General features: G+C 37.4%; 1 protein-coding gene across 1 annotated transcript in view; it reads left to right on the plus strand.

Annotated features, from left to right (window-relative positions):
- The window catches only part of DOC2B (double C2 domain beta), a 1640761-nt gene that overhangs the window by 1317237 nt on the left and 303493 nt on the right, over positions 1-20031 (plus strand). The window contains exon 6 of the mRNA XM_053707380.1: positions 9548-9705. Within this exon, the coding sequence (XP_053563355.1) occupies positions 9548-9705 (158 nt within the window). The remainder of the gene's footprint in view (positions 1-9547; positions 9706-20031) is intronic.

Raw genomic sequence — 20031 nt, forward strand, 5'->3', positions numbered from 1 at the left:
TCGGAATTCGATGGACGCCATCTTGGATGACGTCATTTAAAGGAACCTCATTCGTCTGGAAGTCGTCATGCCGGATGGATGTTCCGCGTCGGAGGAGCGAAGAAAGAAGATTAAAGATGCCGCTTGGAAGAAAACTTCGCCCCGATGGAGGACCTCTTCTCTGCCACTTGATTGAAGACATCACCGGATGGAAGACTTCTTCTTTGCCACTTGGATGAAGACATTGCCCGGATCGGATGAAGAGTTCTGCCCGGCTGGGTGAAGACAAGGTAGGGAGATCTTCAGGGGGGTAGTGGCTGGTAAGGTAATAGAGCTGTTAACTTTTTTAATTTAGAATAGGGTAGAGACATTTTTTTTATTTTGGGGGGCTTTATTATTTCATTAGGGGGCTTAGAATAGGTGTAATTAGCTTAAAAATCTTGTAATCTTTTTTTATTTTTTGTAATTTAGTGTTTGTTTTTTTTTGTAATTTAGTTTAGTTTATTTAATTGTATTTTAGTTTAGATATTTGTAGTTTATTTAATTTATTGATAGCCTAGGTGTATTTGTAACTTAGGTTAGGATTTATTTTACAGGTAAATTGGTAATTATTTTAACTAGGTAGCTATTAAATAGTTATTAACTATTTAATAGCTATTGTACCTAGTTAAAATAAATACCAAGTTACCTGTAAAATAAATATAAACCCTAAAATAGCTACAATGTTATTATTAATTACATTGTAGCTATCTTAGGGTTTATTTTATAGGTAAGTATTTAGATTTAAATAGGAATAATTTAATTAATAATATTAATTAATATAATTAATATATTAATTATATTAATAATATTAATATATATATAATATAATAACGATATTAACTATATTAACCCTAATATAATTAGGGTTAATATAGTTAATATGTATAATATAATAACTATATTAACTATATTAACCCTAATATAATTAGGGTTAATATAGTTAGTATAGCTGGCGGTGGTGTAGGGGGATTAGATTAGGGGTTAATCTATTTAATATAGCTGGCGGCGGTATAGGGGGATTAGATTAGGGGTTAATCTATTTAATATAGCTGGTGGCGGTATAGGGGGATTAGATTAGGGGTTAATCTATTTAACATAGCTGGCGGCGGTATAGGGGTATTAGATTAGGGGTTAATTAATTTAATATAGCTGACGGCGGGGTAGGGGGATTAAATTAGGGGTTAATCATTTTAATATAGCTGGTGGCGGGGTAGGGGGATTAAATTAGGGGTTAATGTAATTAATATAGCTGGCGGTGGTGTAGGGGGATTAAATTAGGGGTTAATAATTTTAATATAGCTGGCGGCGGGGTAGGAGCTCACTTTAGGGGGTAGGTAATATAGCTGGCGGCGGGGTAGGAGCCCACATTAGGGGGTAGATAATGTAGATGGCGGCGGTGTAAGGGGCTCACATTAGGGGGTAGATAATGTAGATGGCGGCGGTGTAAGGGGCTCACATAAGGGGGTAGGTAATGTAGGTGGCGGCGGTGTAGGGGGATCACATTAGGGGGTTATACTTTTAATGTAGGTGGCGGCGGGGTCCGGGAGCGGCGGTTTAGGGGTTAAATACTTTATTAGGGATTGCAGCGGGGGATCGCGGTTGACAGGTAGATAGACATTGCGCATGCGTTAGGTGTTAGGTTTTATTTAGCAGATCGCGGTTGACAGGTAGATAGACATTGCGCATGCGTTAGGTTTTATTTGGCAGGTAGTTTAGGGAGTTACGGGGCTCCAATAGACAGCGTAAGGCTTACTACGGCTGCATTTTGTGGCGAGGTGAAAATAGAGTAAGATTTCTCCATTTTTGCCACGTAAGTCCTTACGCTGTATATTGGATACCAAACTGCGCGGGTTTGGTATACCTGCCTATGGGCCAAAAAACTACGGCCGAAGGCAGAAATATACGAGCGTAACTTCTAGGTTACGCCGTATATAGGATACCAAACCCGCGCAAAATTCAGTGTCGCCGGCTTTTGCGGGCTACGCTGCATATCGGATCGAGGCCCGTCCCTTTAGAAGCATTCACATGTATTAAGCACTTTTTGACAGCTATTTTTTCTAATTATTATTTCTTACCAGGGTTGCCATTAATTTAATAAAATTATAGAAAAACAAAAAACTAGAAAGACCCCCCTCATCTGAAAATTGCAATACCCCAGGGTATTTAAACAATCTAAATCACTGCAATACATTGTATGTATTTATCTTCCCATTATATGGAGAGTTATATCAGAGGCACAATCTAAAATATATTCGTTTTCACCATTAAAGGGACACTGAACCCAATTGTTTTCTATCGTGATTCAGATAGAGCATGCAATTTTAAACAACTTTCTAATTTACTCCATATATAAAATTATTTTCATTCTCTTGGTATCTTTATTTGAAATGCAAGAATGTAAGTTTAGATGCCGGCCCATTTTTGGTTAACACACTGTGTTGTTCTTGCTGATTGGTGGGTAAATTCACCTACCTATAAACAAGTGCTTTCCATGGTCTGAACCAAAAAAATAGCTTAGATGCCTTCTTTTTCAAATAAAGAAAGCAAGAGAACGAATAAAAATTGATAATAGGAGTAAATTAGAAAGTTGTTTACAATTGCATGCTCTATCTTAATCACAAAAGAAAAAAATTGGGTTCAGTGTCCCTTTAAGATAGTAAAAAATGACATTTAACTTTGCTGGGTATTTATTTTGTACTCTAGGTCTGGATGCATTTAAACTGATATATATCTATATCCCACAGGAAGCATCAACTGTATCAGTAAATTATAATATTTTGGGTAAAGATTCTAATGTCTTTTTGTTGGTAATTATAGTTTCAAATATACTTTTTTTTATACAAATTAAGATGTTCTGTTTAGACTATGCAGACTAAATTCTACATAACTGAATATTTTGTGTTTCTAGTGTTTAGACATATTTTAGATTGCTTGATTATTGTTTAATGATAATTGGTATTTTCCTAATGTTCTTGATTAAATAATCAAGGTTTTATTAAAGACAGTCATTTTATGATTAGTTTTCTTTCCTGTAATTTACAGCATAAAAAAAAAAAGAAAAAGAGTTTGCTTTAACTTATGCATTTTCCATGTAAGGTAGATCCTTCTTGTTGCTTTGTCTGTGAACATACAGAACGAAAAGTGCTACTTTTCCGAACAAGACCTTAGACTATAGCTTCCTTAGATATCTCAACAGCAAAATCTTGAAAAGTTCACTGTTAAAAACCTTGTGGAAATAATGCAGATAAAAGCAAACTTTTATAATAATAATATATAAAAAAATGAATCAAGGCATTATAGCAATTACCAAAAAAGGGGATTTTTTTTATAGAATTGGAACCTTATGAGCATAGAAAGTATATAAAGTAACAATGGACAAGATATAAGCAATGCGATTAAAAGAAAGATTGAAAAACAGAGAGAGGGGGAAGAAATTAAATAAATCTTGCTCCAATAGGGATAATATTTGCCTCCAAATTCTTTTAAATCCTTAATTATCCCCCAAATAATATTGATACAATCCCATTTGTACTATACATTAGGCTTCATATTTAACCTGTTCATTGCTAACTCACAATTATTAAAGGCATGAATTACTGGCTAAAAAAATAATTTTTGTATAGCATCTGGCTGAATTAAAGGAACACTAACGCCTAGATTTAGAGTTCTGCGTTAGCCGTCCAAACCAGCGTTAGGGGGTCCTAACGCTGGTTTTGGCCGCCCGCTGGTATTTAGAGTCAGTCAGGAAAGGGTCTAACGCTCACTTTCCAGCCACAACTTTTCCATACCGCAGATCCCCTTACGTCAATTGCGTATCCTATCTTTTCAATGGGATCTTCTTAACGCCGGTATTTAGAGTCTTGGCTGAAGTGAGCGTTAGAACTCTAACAACAAAACTCCAGCCGCAGAAAAAAGCCAGGAGTTAAGAACTTTCTGGGCTAACGCCGGTTCATAAAGCTCTTAACTACTGTGCTCTAAAGTACACTAACACCCATAAACTACCTATGTACCCTTAAACCGAGGTCCCACTCTAATAATTTTTTTAACCCCTAATCTGCCGACGGCACACTGCCGCAACCTACATTATCCCTATGTACCCCTAATCTGCTGCCCCTAACATCGCCAACCCCTATATTATATTTATTAACCCCTAATCTGCCCCCCACAACATCGCCACTACCTACCTACACTTATTAACCCCTAATCTGCCGACCGGACCTCACAGCTACTCTAATAAATGTATTAACCCCTAAAGCTAAGTCTAACCCTAACCCTAACACCCCCTAAGTTAAATATAATTTAAATCTAATGAAATAAAATAAATCTTATTAAATAAATTATTCCTATTTAAAGCTAAATACTTACCTGTAAAATAAACCCTAATATAGCTACAATATAAATCATAATTACATTGTAGCTATTTTAGGATTTATAATTAATTCATTGATAGTGTATTGTTAGGTTTAATTGTAACTTAGGTTAGGATTTATTTTACAGGTAATTTTGTAATTATTTTAACTAGGTAGCTATTAAATAGTTATTAACTATTTAATAGCTATTGTACCTGGTTAAAATAAATACAAAGTTGCCTGTAAAATAAATCCTAACCTAAGTTACAATTAAACCTAACACTACACTATCAATAAATTAATTAAATAAACTACCTACAATTACCTACAATTAAATCAACTAAACTAAATTACTAAAAAAACAAATACTAAATTACAAAAAAACAAACACTAAATTACAAAAAATAAAAAAAGATTACAAGAATTTTAAACTAATTACACCTACTCTAAGCCCCCTAAAAAAATAACAAAGCCCCCCAAAATAAAAAAAATGCCCTACCCTATTCTAAAATAAAAAGTTTACAGCTCTTTTACCTTACCAGCCCTTAAAAAAGCCTTTTGCGGGGCATGCCCCAAAGAATTCAGCTCTTTTGCCTGAAAAAAAACCATACAATACCCCCCCAACATTACAACCCACCACCCACATACCCCTAATCTAACCCAAACCCCCCTTAAAAAACCTAACACTAAGCCCCTGAAGATCTCCCTACCTTATCTTCACCATGCTGTGTATCACCGATCCGTCCAGAAGAGGGTCCGAAGTCTTCCTCCTATCCGGCAAGAAGAGGTCCAGAAGAGGCTCCGAAGTCTTCCTCCTATCAGGCAAGAAGAGATTCAAGTTCAATCGGATTGGCTGATCCAATCAGCCAATCAGATTGGGCTTGCATTCTATTGGCTGTTCCGATCAGCCAATAGAATGCAAGCTCAATCTGATTGGCTGATTGGATCAGCCAATCCAATTGAACTTGAATCTGATTGGCTGATTCAATCAGCCAATCAGATTTTTCCTACCTTAAATCTGATTGGCTGATAGAATCCTATCAGCTAATCGGAATTCGAGGGACGCCATCTTGGATGACGTCCCTTAAAGGAACCTTCATTAGTCATCTAGTCGTCGGGAGAAGAGGATGTTCCGCGCCGGAGGTCTTGAAGATGGAGCCGCTCCTCGTTGGATGGATGAAGATAGAAGATGCCGCTTGGATGAAGATGTTTGCTGGTCCGGATGTCCTCTTCTTGCCGGATAGGAGGAAGACTTCTGAGCCTCTTCTGGACCTCTTCTTGCCGGATAGGAGGAAGACTTCGACCCTCTTCTGGACAGATCGGTGATACCCGGCATGGTGAAGATAAGGTAGGGAGATCTTCAGGGGCTTAGTGTTAGGTTTTTGAAGGGGGGTTTGGTTAGATTAAGGGTATGTGGGTGGAGGGTTGTAATGTTGGGGGGTATTGTATGTTTATTTAAAGGCAAAAGAGCTGTTTTCTTTTGGGCATGCCCCGCAAAAGGCCCTTTTAAGGGCTGGTAAGGTAAAAGAGCTGTAAACTTTTTATTTTAGAATAGGGTAGGGCATTTTTTTATTTTGGGGGGCTTTGTTATTTTTTTAAGGGGCTTAGAGTAGGTGTAATTAGTTTAAAATTCTTGTAATCTTTTTTTATTTTTTGTAATTTAGTGTTTGTTTTTTTTTTGTAATTTAGTGTTTGTTTGTTTTTGTAATTTAGTTTAGTTGATTTAATTGTAGGTAATTGTAGGTAGTTTATTTAATTAATTTATTGATAGTGTAGTGTTAGGTTTAATTGTAACTTAGGTTAGGATTTATTTTACAGGTAATTTTGTAATTATTTTAACTAGGTAGCTATTAAATAGTTATTAACTATTTAATAGCTATTGTACCTGGTTAAAATAAATACAAAGTTGCCTGTAAAATAAATATAAATCCTAAAATAGCTACAATGTAATTATTATTTATATTGTAGCTATATTAGGGTTTATTTTACAGGTAAGTATTTAGCTTTAAATAGGAATAATTTATTTAATAAGATTTATTTTATTTTGTTAGATTTAAATTATATTTAACTTAGGGGGGTGTTAGGGTTAGGGTTAGACTTAGCTTTAGGGGTTAATACATTTTCTAGAGTAGCGGTGAGGTCCGGTCGGCAGATTAGGGGTTAATAAGTGTAGGTAGGTAGCGGCGATGTTTGGGGCGGCAGATTAGGGGTTAATAAATATAATATAGTTGTCGGCGATGTTAGGGGCAGCAGATTAGGGGTACATAGGGATAATGTAGGTTGCGGCGGTGTCCGGAGCGGCAGATTAGGGGTTAAAAGTGTAATGCAGGGTTCAGCGACAGCGGGGGCAGCAGATTAGGGGTTAATAAGTGTAAGGTTAGGGGTGTTTAGACTCGGGGTTCATGTTAGGGTGTTAGGTGCAGACTTAGGAAGTGTTTCCCCATAGGAAACAATGGGGCTGCATTAGGAGCTGAACGCTGCTTTTTTGCAGGTGTTAGGTTTTTTTTCTTCTCAAACTGCCCCATTATTTCCTATGGGGGAATCGTGCACGAGCACGTTTTTGACGCTGGCCGCGTCCGTAAGCAACGCTGGTATTGAGAGTTGAAGTGGCGGTAAATATGCCTGTACGCTCCCTTTTTGGAGCCTAATGCAGCCCTTCAGAGAACTCTCAATACCAGCGTTGTTTAAAAGGTGCGGGGGGAAAAAACACGCGTAGCTAACGCACCCCTTCTAACGCAAAAATCTAAATCTAGGTGTAAATATCTTGTAATTACAAGACAGTTCAATTGTCTTGCGGTTAGAAAAACTATCAGGCATGTATATTAGAAAAGCAAGTTAATATCGTGTTTTTTGGTTGCCACTTGACTAATTTGGAGGAGGCAATTTGGATGTGTTACTGGAGTAAACAAAGCTAGCCATAGTCTGTATATCCGCAAAACCAACATTGATTTGTAGTTGTTTATCTGATAATCTCTGCTTAGACAAATTAGGGACAATTGTGTAGAAGGGTTTGCCTTGAAAAGTCAGCAGTGTGCATTTAAATTACACGAAAAGGAGGAAAAATAAACATTTCATATTATAATCTTAAGGTGTATGCTGTCCCTTTAAAAATATCTGACTGTGCTTTAAAAAAGCCTAGGGAACCAATGCCCTTGACAAAGTGAATTCTTAATGATGAGTCAGTGCCAGATAAGAATGTAAGGCATCTCATCCATCTGGTCAAAGTAGTGAAGGAAATTGGATAAAAGGGCTTTACATAAAAGAATATGAGTTGAGAGGCCTAACCCCTCTAACAATCAGTACAAGAGAGATGCACTTTAAGGCAATATAATACACTAAAATGAAAGACTCTTTGAAATATGGATAAAATATGGAATGGTGTTTTTTTATTGATCTTATAGTGAGAAATGTTGACTATTCTAATAAGAAATGTGTTTTATGTGAATATTCTGGTTAGAAGAATATTTCATAATAAAATAGTAATTACAAGTTTAATGATAGAAACTATTAAGGATCACAACTAAACTATGGCCCACTGATATTCATTTTTTAATGATGTACCCTCTCTTAAATATATTTGTGATAAGAAATTGATTATCCATTCAATGTGTCTGGATGTGGATCAACCCATTTTGAACCTGGACTGAAGAATCCTTGATATAATCAACGTCTAAAAATCCCTTGAATATTCAGTAATCATTGAAAGGGTCCATTACACAAAATATGCATTACTTTGTGAAGGATCCATTGTAACTTAGTGTAGAAACGTGTGGACTTGTTGAATGTTAAGAGACTGTGAAGTTTTGTGGAAAGTTCCAGAAATGTATTGTACCATATCTATATTGGCTACAATTGTAAAATCAATATTGCTGTCATACAGAGCCTCCACATTGTTTACAAAATGCCCATTAAAATCTATGGGATAGAGGATTTTTAATCAGCTCCTGAATGCTAAAGCACATAGCCATCTAATCTATCCATGTAAGTGATCTGTATGCAGTGAGAGGGCCATTGATAACTTATTGTTAGAATCATGATCTTTGGGTGGTATGCCTACCTTTCAGTAAGCTTAGCAATATGGCAACTTGGGCAACATTCTGATAGTTTGGTTGCTGCAGCAGGGATTATATGATCACCATCTTAATCCAATTTATTAAACACAAATTATCCAACAAGTGGGAAAATATATAAACAAATTAGAAGCTTCATAAATTGAGCTACTAGCTTTAGAAGGGGATCTGATATCCATAACGTTCATTTGAAGGAAAGACCATCTCAAATCTATTTTCATTAATTTCTTTCCAGAGGTTTTGTAAAATAAGTAAGCCTATCTTTCATCACATCAGGGCTATGGGGTAGTATTTAGGGCATTTGAACTATTAGTTGTGGGATAAAAACATAGTTCCTCATTCATTTAGCTCTGTGAGGGAAATGCTCCCACCTAGAATTCATTGCTCACATTTAACATTGTGAAAAAGGACCACGTGTCATCATCCAGAGGTGGAGTGGAGTTCATCATGCACCTCCCCCCCCCGCACTTACTCCCACACTGGTGTCAATTGGGGAAATTCAGAGTGCCGGTTACATCACCCAGCATGTGCATTGTGACGTCACCATGCCCTGGAAAGTCGTGTTGGGTAGCTAGACAGAGCTACCTGCTCTTTCAATCAGTGTGTATACAGATTAAGCACAATTTTATAAAAAATAAAAATAAAAACTACACTAGAGACCGACAAGATCCCTTGTTTTAAAGTGCAGAAGAACTTTCTTTAAAATAAAGCTCTATATATGTTTTAATAGCCACATGATCACTGTGGTAAAATTGCAACACAGATCAATACAGATGTGGAAATGGCTCAGAAAATAAAGGGTTAAGATTAAGATTGGATACAATGAAAATTTACACTAATGACAGACAAAATACATCTACCATAAAACACCTCATTCTGATTATAGTTTCCATTTGGAAAAGGTTTAAAATGAATGTACTGAATAACTAAAAAAATACTGCTATCAAAGCTAGGTGGGAAAAATAATTAATGATAATTCCATTTTTTTTATTGATTTACATAAATGACGCGTGGGAACAACTCATTTTCCCAGTATATTTTATATTGCCATTAGATTTTCATGAATAGTCTTACCATACCATTAACATTTTGCATTTCCTCCCACAGATAGATAAAACAGAAGATAAATCTCTCGAGGAACGTGGGCGAATTCTTATATCCTTAAAGTACAGTTCCCAAAAGTCAGGTCTTCTTGTAGGCATCATTAGATGTGCTCATCTAGCAGCAATGGATGCAAATGGATATTCTGATCCATATGTAAAAACGTAAGTCCAACATCTCCTTATCAATCTCAATATGCTCTTGTGGAAATGGTCTTAACACTTTTGAAGTTTTTGTTTTAAAAAAAAAGGAGACACACTACTATTTTAATAAGTGCAGTTTGGAGAATTTGAGTCTACAAAAAATGGAAACGTGATGTAGAGATAATGGGGCATTAAGTCCTGTGTTTCTGGCGAGTCTTCTAAAGACGGCTGCTCTATAACCTGTCCCTGTCCGCCCACTCTGAGGTGGCGGACAGACATCGCCGATAATCAACTCGATCCAATACGATCGGGTTGAATGACACCCCCTGCTGGCAGCCAATTGGCCGCAAATCTGCAGCGGGTGGCATTGCACCAGCAGTTCACAAGAACTGCTGGTGCAATGATAAATGCCGACAGCGTATGCTGTCGGCATTTATCGATGTGTGGCAGACATGATCCGCAATATCGGATCATGTCCGCTCGCACATTAATAAATAGGCCCCTATCGGTATGAAGCCAATTTTAATGATCTGTGTTTAAAACCTATATCACTATAAAGCAGTTACTTCCTATGAGATTGAAGAATAAAAATATACATTGTTACTGACACAAACTGACAGAGAATCAATTTATAGTAATTAATCAAAGGCTATAGATGACACATTTTAATTAAAACTATATTCCTAATGTGATCACTTGGGTGTTTTAACGCATTTTATATAAAACTAATATGTTATACTGTGCTAATGTTACTGAATCTTATCCAAATTTTGTATGATTTTCTTTTCTTGCTGATAATTAGTGCTCAAGAGACATACTGCATTGGCAAAATAACACCATTAGGGAGATGTGAATTATTCCAAGCCAATACATAGGACATCTCCTATTTTGCATGAGTTTCCATCTCACCAGAACTTGTTGCGCCATAAAATACTACAGGGAACTGGAGTAAAATATTTATGTGATTGATGAAACAGGGGATTTGAAGTTGAGCGTTTCCTTTCAAGCATATAACGTTTGCAGTAATATGTTCATCTGTTAATTTAGACTCTTGTTAAATGTTATTAAACTGCATATTATGTTTTCTTCCATAATTTTTTTTTTTTTTTTTTTTAAAAATAAACATTTATCTGTGTATCTGCAATGTAGCATATATTTATAGAAATAAAATGGATCACTATATGGAAATAGGGCTACAAGACTTGTATTATAAAAATTAATAACCCTAACTTATGTAAAAGTAAAATAAACCATTTTGAGATGATTTGAGCTTTGTGAAATGGTGCATTATTCTGCTGGAAGTAGCTATCAGTAAATGGATACACTGTAGTCATAAAGGGATGGACATGGTCTGCAACAATACTCAGGTAGGCTGTGGTGTTTAAACAATGCTCAATTGGTACTAAGGGGCCCAAAGTGTGCCAAGAAAATTTCCCCTACACCATTACACCACCACCACCTGCCTGAACTGTTGATACAAGGGAGAATGGATCCATGCTTTCATGTTGTTTACGTCAAATTTTGACCCTGACATCAACAAGGCATTGTCGTCCACACAACTGCAGCTCATTGGATATTTTCTCTTTTTCAGACCATTCTCTGTAAACCCTAGAGATGGTTGTGCGTGAAAATCCCAGTAGATCAGCAGTTTTTTAAATGCTCAGACCAGCCCATCTGGCCTCAACAACCATGCCACATTCAAAGTCACTTAAATCCCCTCTCTTGCCCATTCTGATTCTTGGTTTGAATTTCAGCAAGTCTTCTTCATCACGTCTAGATTTCTAAATGCATTGAGTTGCTGCCATGTGATTGGCTGATTAGCAATTTGTGTTACCAAGTAATTGAACAGGTGTACCTACTAAAGTGGTCTGTGATTGTGTGTGTATATATATATATATATATATATATATATATATATATATATTATAGCCCTTTGCCTTCAAATACATGCCCATATACCATATACCTTTAAATGCTTATAAACAATGTTGCATAACTGTTTATTTGAATGTATTTATGTTGTGTTGGGTGCATCTTTTATTTTATTCCTAACCCTTTCCACAAGGTCTTCAGTCATGCTATCCAAACCAGCATTAAATTCAATTGCACTCAAGTGAACGTACTTTCAACTTGAAATGCACACGCAAATTAACACTCTTGCGCACCACTTGTAATCTAGCCCACTGTTGCCATAATTTTTTATTTTTACCTTTCTCTGGCACAAATATGCATAATTTAAATTAAAATCTATCTCAAGGTATAGATTTTGTTTTAAGGCAAAGCAAAGTATAAGGAATAATTTTAGAATTTCCTATTTCCTTTGTATTACATGTTTCTCTGCAATAGCAGGGTTCTTCCTAGTGTAGTTGTTCCCTACAGTTAATTGTCAGATATTCTCTATGAGTGTATGCACTCACGTAAAGCAAGGTGAGACATACAAACTCAGGTAGGCTGAAAATAAGCTCTGACATTTTGTACAAAATAGACAAAGAAAAACAGAATCAACGTTACCCATTTGAGCATTTTGGCAGATATGTCATACAGGAAAATGTAATACATTTAGGAAAGGTCATCTGAAATAAAATTGGAAACCTGCTTGCTTGTGTGGGTCACTTATCCATGCCCTCTAAAAAAATGAAATAACAATTTACGATGCTTTCTTTTTCTTTTTGATGACCAGGGAGGCTGGCATCCTTATAAGACAGAAAGGCTGTCAGCAAAGTGTTATTAGATAGCTGAGTGATGCATTCTCACTGAGTCTGATGGGAAAAATAAGACATGACAGACACGATTCTTCATTGTTTTGGTACAAGGAAATTGTTATTAAAAGCCACATTATTTTTTAAATATTTTAGTTGGAATAATTTGATAAATAGAATTAAAAAATAGGCAAAGACGCAAGACATTAATGTGATCTGTATTATACTTACCTAGTACTATGTATCACCCTGAATACTCTCTCTTGCAGTAAGCTGTTTGTACCTTTGGATATATTATTTCAATACAAATATTAATAAAAATAAAAAAAAAAAATAGGCACATATAAAGAAATAGAGAGAGAAATAGTTTTGCCTGACTTCTAACATACATTGAATTTCTCCTGGCGTTTTTTTCTAAATAAAATACTACTAATGCCTGTTAATACTACTAATGCCTTTTAATATAGTATATATAGCATTGATATAGTATGTAGTGGGGAAGTTGCTCAGGACTTGACAAGAATGTAGTGAAGCTAGAAGGTTATCAAGAGGCGGGCAATGAGGCAGAAAGGGGTAATACAAGACAATAATCAAGACAGGTAGGATGTCAATACACAGTTTTGCAATGGGTTTCAGAATCAGCAGGCAAGAAAGATTAGTAGGGTTCAGGCAAAATAAAGAGTAAAAAATCAGAAATTCAGAGCAAAAGCACACGCTAGGAGCAAGTCCAACAGACAGGCTTGGAGTACAAGAAGTGCAGAGTATTTATAGCAGTAAGTGATTGCTGATCTACTAAACAGGTCCTAAAAATATAGCCGACATTAAGGCTAATCTGTGGCTCTGAAGTAACACACAGCAAACACAAGCCACCAGTCCTGGGTTCAGTACCCAAGTAGACTTAGCCCCTCCTCATGGACCCCTCCAGGAGCGTGGCTTAAAAGGGAAGGCTGTGTGAAAGTCACAAATAAAGGCAGAAGGTTGATGATTTCTTGCAGGCACCTATGAACGTTTGGATAGCCCTTCACACCTCGTCCCTGTCATCTAGGATCTTGGACACTTCAAATTTATTATTTCCATCTACTGAATGGGGCAGAGGCCTCTGAATGTGCCTGGAGTATCTATTCTAAACCTTTTGAGTAGTGCCACATGGAAATCTGGATGAATGCGTTACAGATAATGTCAGTATCAAATAATATGTAACAGGACCTATTCTGGATACAATTTTGTGTGGACCAACAAATCTGAGCCCCAGCTTCATGGGTGGTTGCCTTAGCCTGATGTACTTTGTAGATAGCCAAACTATGTGACCCACAATGAAAAGAGGAACATACCTGTGTCTACGATTGTCAATAAAGCAAAATAATTCAGCACCAGTGCCCAGATAATGTGCTTGCTGCAGGGTCCACACTCCAGGCCCATAAAGTATATACAAAGTCCAAGAGGCAGCCGCAACATTCAATAATAGTTATTTGTTTAGTACATAAGAAGAAATGCAACGTTTCTGACCTATTTAGTCCTTAATCATACGATTGGCAATGCCTTTATACCTGCCAACTGTTTTATCCAAGAGAGTTAAAAAAAATTCTCCAATGTCTTTGAAGATTTCCAACATGTAAGTCTGCTGCAGTAACTCCAGTAGGAGAATCGCATAAGGAAAACATGCAAAGATGATAGCCTAGGCTGCATGAAATGGTGGCGTGTGAGTATCACTATTCCAATGACAGTTTATAGCTATCTCTGCCAATGGAATCAGATCTGACCAGTTGGTGTGCCAGGCATTTACATAGTTGTTGAGGTATGCTTCCAGAGTCTGATTTATGCTTTCTGTTTGTCTATTTGTGGATGGTGAGCAGTAGATAGTGCTACTGTTACACACAGCATCTTACAGAATGTTTTCTAAAAGCAAGACCTACATTTGAAGCCACAGTCTGATAAGAATGTCATGAAGTCTTACAATATGTGTGATGAAGAGGGGAGAGAAACAAAATGGTGCATTTCAGAAAATTACGGATAGATTACGAGTTTTGCGTTAGAGGCTATGCGGCGCTAACGAGTAGTTTATGCTCACCGCTCACTTACAGACAGCGCTGGTATTACGAGTTTTTACAAACCAGACAAGAAGTGAGCGTTGAGCAAAATTTTGCTCATTACCGCATTCCAATAGCAGCGCTGCTTACGTTAGCGGTGAGCTGGTGTAACGTGCTCGTGCACGATTTCCCCATAGGAATCAATGGGGAGAGGCGGCTGAACAAAAGTCTAATACCTGCAAAAAAGCAGCGTAAAGCTCCTTAACGCAGCCCCATTGATTCCTATGGGGAAATACATTTTATGTCTACACCTAACACCCTAACATGAACCCCGAGTCTAAACACCCCTAATCTTATACTTATTAACCCCTAATATTCTGCCCCCGACACCTACACTATAATTATTAACCCCTAATCTGCCGCTCTGGACACCGCCGCCACCTACATTATACTTATGAACCCCTAATCTGCTGCCCCCAACATCGCCGAACCCTACATTATATTTATTAACCCCTACTCTGCCGCCCCCAATGTCGCCGCCACCTATCTACACTTATTAACCCCTAATCTGCTGCCCCCAATGTCGCCGCCACTATAATCAACTTATTAACCCCTAAACCGCTGCACTTCCGCCTCGCAAACATTAGTTAAATATTATTAACCCCTAATCTGCTGGCCCTAACATCGCCGCCACCTACCTACATTTATTAATTCCTAATCTGCCACCCCCAATGTTGCCGCCACTATATTAAATGTATTAACCCCTAAACCTAAGTCTAACTTTAACCCTAACACCCTCTAACTTAAATATAATTACAATAAATCTAAATAAAATTACTATCATTAACTACATTATTCCTATTTAAAACTAAATACTTACCTATAAAATAAACTCTAAACTAGTTACAATATAACTAATAGTTACATTGTAGCTATCTTAGGATTTATTTTTATTTTACAGGTAAGTTTTTTATTTATTTTAATTAGGTAGAATAGTTATTAAATAGTTATTAACTATTTAATAACTACCTAGCTAAAATAAATACAAAGTTACCTGTAAAATAAAACCTAACCTAAGTTACAATTACACCTAACACTACACTATAATTAAATTATTTCCCTAAATTAAATACAATTAAATAAAGTTATCTAAAGTACAAAAAAACACTAAATTATAGAAAATAATAAACAAATTACAAGATTTTTAAACTAATTAAACCTAATCTAATCCCCCTAACAATATAAAAAAGCCCCCCCGAAATAAAAAATATGCCCCCTTAAAAGGGCCTTTTGCGGGGCATTGCCCCAAAGTAATCAGCTCTTTTACCTGTAAACAAAATTACAAATCCCCCCCAACATTAAAACCCACCACCCACACGACCAACCCTACTCTAAAACCCACCCAATACCCCATTAAAAAAACCTAACACTAACCCCTTGAAGATCACCTTACCAGGAGAAGTCTTCATCCAACTGGGCTGAAGTCCTCAACTAAGCCGGGAGACGTCTTCATCCAAGCCGGGCGAAGTGGTCCTCCAGACGGGCAGAAGTCTTCATCCAGACGGCATCTTCTATCTTCATCCATCCGGTGCGGAGCAGCTCCATCTTCAAGACATCCGGCGCGGAGCATCCTCCTCAATCGACGGCTTCCTCAGAATGAATGTACCTTTAAGTGACGTCATTCAAGATGGCGTCCCTTAGATTCTGATTGACTGATAGAATTCCAATCAGCCAATAGGATTGAGCTCGCATTCTATTGGCTGATTGGAACTGCCAATAGAATGCCAGCTCAATCCTATTGTCTGATTGCATCAGCCAATAGGATTTTTTCTACCTTAATTCAAGACATCCAACACGGAGCATCCTCTTTATCCGATGGCTAAGACTGAATGAAGGTTTCTTTAAATGACGTCATTCAAGATGGCGTCCCTTCAATTCCGATTGGCTGATAGAATTCTATCAGCCAAATGGAATTAAGGTAGAAAAAATGCAATCAGCCAATAGGATTGAGCTCGCATTCTATTGGCTGTTCCAATCAGCCAATAGAATGCGAGCTCAATCCTATTGGCTGATGCAATCAGCCAATAGGATTTTTTCTACCTTAATTCCGATTGGCTGATTTAATTCTATCAGCCAATTGGAATTGAAGGGACGCCATCTTGGATGACATCATTTAAAGGAACCTTCATTCAGTCTTAGCTGTCAGATGAAGAGGATGCTCCACGTCGGATGTCTTGAAGATGGAACCGCTCCGCGCCGGATGGATGAAGATAGAAGATGCCGTCTGGATGAAGACTTCTGCCGTCTGGAGGACCAATTCGCCCGGCTTGTATGAAGACGTATCCCGGCTTTGTTGAGGACTTCGGCCCGGTTGGATCAAGACTTCTCCCGGTAAGGTGATCTTCAAGGGGTTAGTGTTAGGTTTTTTAAGGGGGTATTGGGTGGGTTTTAGAGTAGGGTTGGTTGTGTGGGTGGTGGGTTTTAATGTTGGGGAGATTTGTAATTGTTTTTTACAGGTAAAAGAGCGGATTACTTTGGGGCAATGCCCCACAAAAGGCCCTTTTAAGGGCTATTTGTAATTTAGTGTAGGGTAGGGCTTTTTATTTTGGGGGGGCTTTTTTATTTTGTTAGGGGTATTAGATTAGGTGTAATTAGTTTAAAAATCTTGTAATTTGTTTATTATTTCTGTAATTATATTTAAGTTAGGGGTTTTAGGGTTAGGGTCAGACTTAGATTTAGGGGTTAATAACTTTAATATAGTGGCGGCAACGTTGGGAGCGGCAGATTAGGGGTTAATAAATGTAGGTTGATGTCAGCGATGTTAGGGACGGCAGATTAGGGGTTAATAATATTTAACTAATGTTTGCAAGGCGGGAGTGCGGCCATTTAGGGGTTAATATGTTTATTATAGTGGCGGCAATGTCCAGTTCAGCAGATTAGGGGTTAAAAATGTATTTTAGTGTTTGCGATACGGGAGGGCCTCAGTTTAGGGGTTAATAGGTAATTTATGGGTGTTAGTGTACTTTTTAGCACTTTAGTTAAGAGATTTATGCTACAGCGTTGTAGCGTAAAACTCTTAACTACTGACTTTAAAATGCGATACCAGTCTTGACAGGAGAGGGTCTACCGCTCACTTTTTGGCAGACTCATAATACCGGCGCTATGCAAGTCCCATTGAAAAAGAGGATATGCAATTTACGTAAATGGATTTGCGGTATTTCCAAGTCTGGCCAAAAAAGTGAGCGGTGAGCCTGTAACTTCAAAACTCGTAATACCAGCGGGCGTTAAAAAGCAGCGTTAGGACCTCTTAACGCTGCTTTTTAAACCTAACGCACAACTCGTAATCTAGCCGTTAATTTTTTTATCACTGACATAAGAGCAGACTTCAGTAGTCAATAATAATCCATAGTTATATAGGTCCAGTTTTCAAAGGTTGTAACAGACCAGCAGCTATGTATATGGTACTTTATTAGTAGCACATGATGGGCAGGCAGCTACACAGTCTGTGACATCCTTTTTCATTCCAGTCCACCAGACATGATGCTCAAGATTCTTTAGAATGATGAGTACCCTGGGGTGATTAGAGAGGCCCCCATTATGAGTCCAGAGGAGTAGAGCATTTCTGAGACTAGAGGTGGCATATAGCATACCATTTTTCAACCTTGGTATACAGACTTTGGTCTTGCGGACCTTGAAGTACTTTGTGTACATGGTTTACATGCTCAGATAAAGATTATGAGATAACCAAAATATCATATAAGTAGATTTATATTTAGTGATTTCTGTAGTCATGGAAGATCTCATCCATAAATATTTGGAATACTGCTGGAACATTAAATAACTGTATTACCAGGTACTTATAATGGTTATAATGACTATTAAAGACTGTCTTCCACTCATCTCCCCACTTGATACAAATCAATTTATAAGCTCCACAAAGAGTGAGTTTATGAAAACTGAAGCACAATTAACTATTTTAAAAAGTTCCAAGACCAGCATCTATGGGTACGAATTCTTAATGGAAATTTGATTGTGCCCACGATAATCAATGCAGGGTCAAAGTCCACTATTTTTCTTTTACACAAAAAAAGAAGCCAGCCCCATCAGGTGAAGATGAGGGACAAATAATCCCACGCTTAAGGTTTGCATAAATGTATTACACGCCAATGTTTTTTTGTTCAGGCTGTGAGAGGAGGTAGATTTTTGCCTTGGGAAGAGGGGCTCCATTCATAACATCAATTAGGCATTCAAAAGAGCAATGTGGAGGCAACACTTCTGCCTTCTTTTTCAGTAGACGTTATTATAGTCTGCATATTGTTTGGGGAAGGATGGAATACAGTCTACATTAGCCAGCAGTGAGTCATATTGTATAATAGGCAGGTAAATGCAGTATAGAAGACAGTCTGATGCCCAGGAGGTTAGCTCACCTATCAAAGCTTGGGTTATGCTGCTGCAACCAAGGGAATCCTAGAATGACTGGACAGACAGGGTAGTTTATAATATAAATTACCTTCTATATGTGCAGTAGCCCAATCTTTAGGGTTACAGGTGTAGACTCAAACTCTATGATGCCTGTTCCAAATGGCTGACCACATATAATGGTTTCTTGGATAGGTCTTCTCTTTTGAAAAAAAGAGATGTGATGTTTCTTACCAAATTCAAAGTCTAGGAATATTTATGCGGCTCCCTAGTCTACAAATGATTCACAGGCCCCGGAGGATTTTTCAAAAAGGAACAGTGCTGGAAGTAGGATTTTGTTCTTGGAGGAATCATCTATAAGGTCAAACCCGGCTTCTCCTACATCATTTAGACCCCCACATCTACTAGCTAACACAGGAGGTTAACAAATGCCCTTTCAGGCGAGATTAAAGGCAGTGACCCTCTCTGTTTTTCTGCCTCAGTAAAAAGAAGTTGGTTATTATCCGTAGGCTCTGCTGCAAGTTTGGACTGTATCACAGGTAAAGCTGCCAAGGAAGATTGGAAGTGGTGAGCCAGACGAGATGTTGAAAGAAAGTCTATATGAGCTGCATTCTTTCATAAAATATGATATTAGTAGGCACAGAGAGAGCAGGTGGCAACACTGGTGCTGAAACTGGTACCGGAGACTGAAGAGGGGTTGTAAGGTCACATAGTAAGGTTTTCATTATATTATTCAGTTCATCCAGCTTTGTATCCAGGGTAGTGAGAGGAGTCTTATAGAATCCAAGTTGCTGTCCCTGGTGCCTAATGGCCTTCAACAGCTCAGCAGGGTCTATTGACAATGTGGCCCATTTGCTATGTAAGGTATTGCAGCAAGGTATGCCCTCTTCTAATTATTAGTCAGTGTCAGTTTGGAGGGTTCACATGCATGCATTGGTATTGTAAGGAATATCCAATAAAAGAACACAAAATACAGATATTATAATATGTTTGTATCACTGCTAGTAATGAGTACCCAATTTCTTTAAGGCAATCTGATACAGCAGTGAGTTAATCTAGAATGATTGTGTCATAAGAACCAAAACTAATGTGGTTCTGATAGAGTTTATTAAAAAAAAAGAAATGGCAAATATATGTGGAATTCAGAGTATCAAATATCAGGAATGAAAGGTAATTTAACTTAGCTATCCTTTTGTGAAAAA

This window comes from Bombina bombina, chromosome 3 (genome assembly GCF_027579735.1).
Source record: "Bombina bombina isolate aBomBom1 chromosome 3, aBomBom1.pri, whole genome shotgun sequence".
Taxonomy (NCBI): domain Eukaryota; kingdom Metazoa; phylum Chordata; class Amphibia; order Anura; family Bombinatoridae; genus Bombina; species Bombina bombina.